The sequence below is a fragment of the Argopecten irradians genome, chromosome 13 (assembly GCF_041381155.1).
Source record: "Argopecten irradians isolate NY chromosome 13, Ai_NY, whole genome shotgun sequence".
Lineage (NCBI taxonomy): Eukaryota > Metazoa > Mollusca > Bivalvia > Pectinida > Pectinidae > Argopecten > Argopecten irradians.
Genome location: NC_091146.1, coordinates 9,628,008 through 9,636,015, shown reverse-complemented (window position 1 = coordinate 9,636,015; position 8,008 = coordinate 9,628,008). Strand labels below are relative to the sequence as shown.

The 8,008-nt window shown below is 35.1% G+C and overlaps 1 protein-coding gene across 1 annotated transcript; it reads right to left on the bottom strand.

The window, feature by feature from the left end:
- Positions 1 to 339: 339 nt before the first annotated feature.
- LOC138305431 (dermatopontin-like) lies at positions 340 to 7,904 on the bottom strand. Its single transcript, XM_069245655.1, has 5 exons — positions 7,748 to 7,904; positions 3,834 to 4,044; positions 3,212 to 3,343; positions 2,316 to 2,439; positions 340 to 475 (listed from the first exon to the last, which is right to left on the bottom strand). Exons 1-5 carry the CDS (start codon positions 7,760 to 7,762, stop codon positions 418 to 420), a joined length of 540 nt encoding a protein of 179 aa, XP_069101756.1. The 5' UTR covers positions 7,763 to 7,904; the 3' UTR covers positions 340 to 417.
- Between the last annotated feature and the right edge of the window lie 104 nt (positions 7,905 to 8,008).

Below are 8,008 nucleotides of genomic sequence, written 5' to 3'. Positions count from 1 at the left end.
GAATTGGTTTGAATATATCATCTGATTAGAATCGGGACCAGTCCCAGTTAGTGATTTGTTCTATTAATGTCATAAATAAAAAAAATTAAAAACTAAAGTATAAAAATTTGCAAATAAAAACGTCATTTGTATATGAACCAATTTAATTTCGTAGAGTTTTAATATCTCTTTCGTGATGAAATTTTTAGATCACATTTTAGAGTCGCGTACATGTGCGCGAAATAGCGAAATTTGAAAGCACGCGCAAACGGGTTGATATATAGTTTATTTATCATATAAACAATGAAGAGTGTAGACACAAGAGAAGAAGTTACAACAGGATTGTAATGGACAAGAGTGAACGGTGATATTTCAACTTTATTCATTATATACTTAGATCAATCATGTCATAATGTTACACATGTTCAACACAAATGGTTACTTTTTGTATTCACCTTCTACATAATGGCATACTTCGAAAGCAAATATACGGTCTCTGAAAAATAAAATGAAATTGCATTCAAAATTGTATATATATATTACATCTATTACAATTAATATGTATTACAACGCTAATCACTATGTATTACACACATGTACATGTAGCATGCATTTGCATCGAAATAAACTCAACTGACTCATCAAACACGAAAAAAAAACCATTACAATTTGTCATTGATGACATATGGAGAGAGCGAGAACGGAGATAAATATGCACAAAAAATATTTTACTTGAGTGTGACACTTTCTGTGAGAATTACCTCCCTTCTGAAAACTTTAGGTAAACGTTTGATGATTTGCTATACGCACATGCGCTGTACCATTGTCATGCAGCACAGTGTTTTGTATTAGAGGACTCACACGACAGTCTATTACTATGCGATGTATAAGTTGTAAATATTGTTCGACTGCCCACTTAACAGAAACCAATCAACAAAATGCTTTTACATTGATATATGTTAACGTTCATCTGATTAAAATTTAGATACTTTATTTTTTAACTAAAGCATAGATTCTCATATAACGCTATAAAGATGGAACCCTTCTAATCAAACTCCAACCAGAGTAATTCTTTTAATACCTGCATTCTAATGATTTTACCTATTCAATATTTTGAACCTAAATTTTGATCTAAGTTTCTAAAATGATATCATTGTAACTTTTAGATATTCATATGTTAGAAATATTTTTTACTTTTGAAATTCAAAACCCGCAAACCAGTGGCCGAGTGCAATTTGTATCCAGGGCTTCATCTTCTGTACACATTGGCCATTTCGAAGGTCTTTCCTTCATTTACTTGATTGTTCCATGCAGTAGGAAACCCATGACAAATGCAAAACGATTAATACAAGAGGCCCAGAGGGCCTGTATCGCTCACCTGGTTTTTTGTTAGTAATTTTCACAAGACTCTGACAATTAGAAAAATAGGCAAAATTGACTCCCAAAGTTTAATTTTGAATCACAACCATACAATGATGCTATTGATACCATACAAATATGCTATCCAATACATAGGTTCAAAGACAAAGTAATTTATATGAAAGTAGTAGCCTAATTCACCTTTTTGACCTCGCATCTATTGCTGTCTAAGGCCCCGGGGGTCAGCCCTATCATTTGTACAATTTCAAATCCCAACCCTATAAGGATGCTACCGATGCATTATAAGTGCTCTTCCATTCTTAATTGCAGAGAAGAAGTCATTTATATGGAAATAGCCAAATTGACCCCTTTTGACCCCGCCCCTCAGGCCCCCAGGGGTCAGCCCTATCATTTGCACAATTTTGAATCCCCACACTATAAGGATGCTACCATTGTATTATGGGTGCTATACCATGCTTAGTTTCAGAGAAGAGGTCGTTTATATGGAAATAGCCAAATTGGCCCCTTTTGAAGCCGCCCCTCAGGCCTCCGGGGGGGGGGGTGTCGGGGGTCAGCCCCATCATTTGCACAACTTGGAATCCCCACCCTATAAGGATGCTACCATTGCATTATGGGTGCTATCCGATGCTTGTTTTCAGAGAAGAAGTCGTTTATATGGAAATAGCCAAATTGACCCCATTTAGCCCCGGCCCTCAGGCCCCCGGGGGATCAGCCCCATCATTTGTACAATTTTCAGTTAGTAGCCGATAAGGATGCTACCAGTCAAATTTTGTTGAAATCCGACCAGCGGTTATGGAGAAGAAGTCGATTGTTGACGGACGACGGACGACGGACGCCGGACGCCGGACGCTGCGGTATCCCATAAGCTCACCTCGGTCCTTCGGACCAGGTGAGCTAATAAAGGAACAAGTGAAAGAATTTTTTTCCGTACATTATTAAATATTTTGATTACTTACTCAGCACCGTTATCATGGATACTACTGATGCCATGGATGAGTTGATCATCCGGGACAGTATATGACAGTGGGCCATCGTACTGATTCAGATACCCCGTGAAGTGACAGTGACTCCGTGCATGACCTGGAAGCAAATAAATCAACCGATGTGTCCCATCATTCATGGTTTTGTTTCATCAGATCTTGTGTCAGATGATTTCTGAACGGTGGTAGAAATGTAGGGCAGAAGACTGGAGATGGATGACTCATCGCCAGAATCTCAAACTGACGTTACGCCAGCTGCAAACAAACAGTCTGGTACCGCACATGGCTTTGTATTTTTATTGTGTATGCTACGACGTTTGCTCCGAAATTGAAGGGAAACACTAGCTTGCGTGTGCGACACAAGGCTTGTCTACATAGCGCATGGTGATTATTAAATATGTTACCATAGCCCACATTGGTATGGACGTTATCAATCAATTCTAATACACATTTGATTGTTCTTAGCATACTACGACCATGGACAGGAGTATACGACAGTGACTGAAACTTAAAAAAATGATATTCTTAAGGTTAGGCATTTATAATCTATGGAAGGTCAAAATTTCACGGAGGAAAGACAAGCATCGTAGATTCTAGTAACCTATAATTTCAACTCTATGACGACGCCGTAATAAAACGGTCACAACGCCAATCATAATTTAATCCTTTTAAAGTTGAAGGTATTTGAGCATCATATAATTCTTTTATATTTCTTATCCTTAAATCTGATTAATTTTTTTTACCGAATAATGCTTCAAACCCGGCTTATTCCCAAACCACTTTGAATTGAAACATAGAAACTATTTAAAGAATTTATAACTTTTGTTGCGTTTAAAAAAAATATCATCAACTTGTCTTTTAAGTCATCTCACCTCGTAGTGCGCAACATTGGAAAGCCCATCGTCTATCTTCGGCACCGTTGTCATGGATACTTCGGACGCCATTGATGAAATCCTCTCCAGGACACTCGTACAACACTGGTCTGTCAAAATCATTTACATAACCTGTAATACAACAGTTGGTAGAGATGTTGAAGATGTCCTATATATGAAACATTCTTTCCACCCGCTAGACAAACTTGTTTACATAACAATCGATAGAAGGAAGGAGTTGAAGATGTCCTTCCACTGAAACGTCCATTCCACCCATGAATCAAATTAATCAAAATTGTCTTTCAAAACATTTAGAATAAGGAAAGAAAAAATATCGAATTAATGATCGCCGAAAATGGCTTTGTGACCAGTTGTATTGTTATGTTATTGCTTCAAGAGAAATGAAAGCCTTCACTGGACGATATTTTTTTATGGCAAAATGACGAATAATTTTCATTATTTTCTTTTTTATGAATAAACATTTAACATATCAGAATGATTCCTGGTGGTGATTAAATATGTACATAACAAATACAAAAGTGGAATTCATTTTTACAACACACTTTAATTGGAAGAATTAGAACCTTTAGAAATACCTGTAAACATGTAAATGTAAACCTACCGGACCAAACACAGTTCTGTACTTTGTCCCTGGCAGGAAGGCAGCCAAACGACCATCGTCTGTCCTCAGCCCCGTTGTCATGACTACTAGCTAACTGGTGCAAGGAGGTGTTGCCCGCACAGGAGAAGTCCATTGGTCCATCAAGGTCATTGACATAGTCGACGAGGAAACTCGAGACTTCCCCGACGATGAGGGATAACGCTAGCAGTAACTATATATAGGGGATAAACAAGGCATTACTACACAAACTCACAGATCAAGTGGTCAGTCGAAATCACAATCGCCGAAACAAAGGAACCACTGACGTTTTAATATTTTCCTTCTCAGCATTAGTCCTCTTGTTAATTGGTTGCAATTCCAAATTTGTGATATTGTAATCATGAATGAATGAATTAATTAAACATACAAAAAAAAAAAAAAAACCCATTGACGATGTCTGATGCATTATTATTGATTAAACCTTATATCTAATAAAATACAGGATGGAATATGGATCGCATATCATTAGCAGTTTAAACCAACTGACAACAACCACTAAACCTTCAATCGGGAGTTCCACAAGGATCAATACTGGGTCCTTTATTGTTTATAATTTATGTAAATGATATGCCGCTATATGTGAAAAATTGTCAAATAGATATGTATGCAGATGACAGTACTATGCATGTAAAGGGTATTGACTATACTAGTGTTACATGTCAACTACAAGAAAACTTGAATCAAATTGTAAAATGGTGTACAAATAATAACATGAAACTTAATCAATGGAAGACCAAATCTATGTTAGTTTCCAGTAAACAAAAATCGGGTGATCATATGCCCATGGTATTGTATGCAGATAATGAGGAAATACATTCTACCTCATGTCAAAAGCTTTTGGGTGTACACATCAATAAAAACCTCACTTGGGTAGAACAAGTAAAACAAGTTTTATCAAAACTAGCCACGGCAGTTGCTTTACTGCGTAGAATGTCTAGATATTTGAATGTTGATGCCAAAAAAGTTTATTACAATGCATATATTCTCCCAATAATGGACTATGCTGCTGTTGTATGGGGGAATGGCTTGACCCAAGAACAAAAAACTGCAATTACTAAAATTCAAAAACGAGCACTTAGAGTTATTTTGAGGAAATCAACTTTGACTCCAAGCAAAGAGCTGTTTAAAGATACTGATGCTCTTCCTTTCGAATATAGAATTATGTATCATACATGTGTACTAGTTTATAGGTAATTAAATGATCTGGCACCTGAATATTTAAAAACTTGTTTTATTTCTTGCAATGAAATGTATCAATATGGGTTAAGATCAACGACACAAAATAAATTAATCCTACCTAGAGCACACTCTGAATTGTTCAAAAACTCCCTCCATTACAATGGAGTTAAGCTCTGGAATAACTTACCATCGAGTTTAAACACTGTGCCATCACTATCTGCCTTCAAAAAGAATGTTAAAACTTATTTTTTAACAATGTATTTATCAAACTATAATTTCTTTGCATTCTCGTTTACATGTAATTTTTATCTATATACATGTATATTATTAACACCACATAGGCTGCTGTCTCCCTATATATAGCTATACACATATAGCTAGTAGATACAATATTGTGTTCTAGTTTTTGTAAATGAACGATAAATCATTTTTTATGTTTCAATGCAATGGAAATACCGGGTATGTTTGGTATTAATCAACAAAAGTTTATTTGTTTCAAAACAAAGTCTGTGTTTGAATAAATGTGAATTTGAGTGAAAAAAAAATGACTGAAAGTTTACAATATAATAATGTTTATTCCTGTCAATATGAATGTATTACATGTTTGTTCTTGTTTTCGTCGTATTGTTGTGAGGGCCATATGTAAGATTAGTACTGTACTAAATATGTAACCCTCGTGAAATAAAGTTTTTATTATTATTATTATTATTAATTATTATTACAAGCTAACCGATACTTACATTATATATATAATTGGCTTCTTAGGTAAAATATGTGTTTTCGTTTAAAAATCACATACAGTGTATATAACAATAATGACAATAAAAAAGCTAACCGAATTTTATAACATATATATAATATATATAATTCATTTTTCACAAAAAAATAATACGGGCAGCCACTTGAAACATCATGATATATACACGTGCATATCAAAAGGTCTCCAATACTTTAAAATGACATATATATCAAATTACTAGTAAACGTTTCTGTCATAATTTGCGTGCCCCTGTGTTTTGGCTGAGGTGATCAAGATTGCATTTTACGGCCTCGGAATAGCAGTTGAGACTGCTTGTTTTACACATGTTCATAGAAATTTAACTGTCGAAAACAGATATATCTAGATTTAATATCCCATGAAAAGTTACATAATATAAGACCACGATCGAGAGCATCGTGACTAGCGATAGGCCAAGGTCGTCTCCTTGCAGGCGATGTATGAGATTCGCAAATTATTTAGTCTAGATGAAATAAATGATTATTCTAATAACTGGTTTATGTAAATAATGAATGTACTTGCAATATTTCCAACGTTGGACATTTTTATTTTGCTATAATTAATATCGATGCTGCTATCGTTTGTGCGATGAAATGAGGTGAGAAGGTTTTGCCTAGTCATCTCAATTTTCCGTGTCGACATCAAAATAAAAATTGTATTGTAACATTGTGATCGTGTATTCTGTTTATCCTGCAACTTTTTCATTTTATATACAGAAGATGGTATTCAAAACGAAAGCAAGTTGCCTGTTATTTACACGATTTCGCTCAAAAGCGAAACGCTTCTTTGATGATCAAGAAAAGATGCATTCACTATGAGTGTGTACTCCTTTTTACTACCGTGGGAAATATGTAAGCGACATCAATTCGGTGATTGTGACGTCACTGTTTGGCGGGACTGACTGCCGTTTCATTCACTCCTACTAAAAATGACGTCACTGGAATGTTCGGGATCAAGTCATCAAATTAAGAAATTGAATCAAACGAAAGAAATTAAACATTTATTTACTGACATCGTAATATTTTTCTATTGCAACTATTACAGGAAATTCTTATTATCCGGAATCAAGTTTTGGGCCCAACTAATATTGATATTAGAGCCGAAAATGCACTGTTTCTTGATAGTGTTCCGCTTCTTTTGTTGACTTTATATTCGTAAAATGAACTTAACCCGCGAAGGGCGTCAGAACGTTTGTTTTCAACGGGAATAAACAGTGATAAAGACCTTCCAAGTATGGCAAAAGTGAATATTTGAATCAGGGAAATAGGGAGACAAAAAGTCGATTTTCTCCAAAAGTAAGTAAGTTACACTGCATTAATTTTGCTGGAACACTTCAAAAATCGTTCTGATTTCAGAACAATTGAAATTATGAAAATACTTCTTACAGTATTTTTATTATTATTATTATATATAATGTAAGTTAATTAATAGTCTTGACATCATTTCTAAATGGGTAACGCTATCTCAATGATATCACTATATCATATACAGTAAGAAGATCATACAGTGCACAAAATTGTATTTCACACATAACTCATGTTTATGGAAATATCGAGAAAAAAAAATCTCAATTTCGTTTCTATATAATAGTGGCGAACTGTCAGGCTAGGATTTGACGTTCTTGTCAACCGGGGCCATCGTGCAACGCTATATTATTCTATGTAATAAAATGATTGACTTGATGATATGACTTCGTCATCTGTGTCCTAACCAAACCAAGTAGCCCATGAACTCTGTTACAATTATGTCGCACTTATCAACCGTGACTTCAAAATAGAGTTATTACACACGTGTCTTACGACATTATCAGTAAGGTATGGCTGAACAGGCCAGTTATGTGTGTATTTTACAACAATCCAGCAAAAATAATTAACAAAAAACCAAGCGAACAAACCATAGATGCATTAATAGTACTTACTTTCGGGATCAACATAGCTGTTCAGTGTATACACTCCCTGGTCCAAGGTTAGATAGTTAGCGATAAGCTATCTCTGACAATCACGTCACCAGAATGTTTGGTTTTCCTTGTAGAAAACGCAATAGGGAACACGGATTATGTACACATGAATTGGACTGTTAAATATGCCTGTTCAAATTATTTCACTTCAACAATGTTGCATTTACCGTTGTCTAGCAGGCATTCAAACTCCCATAATTGTCACCTGAATGCTGTGCAATG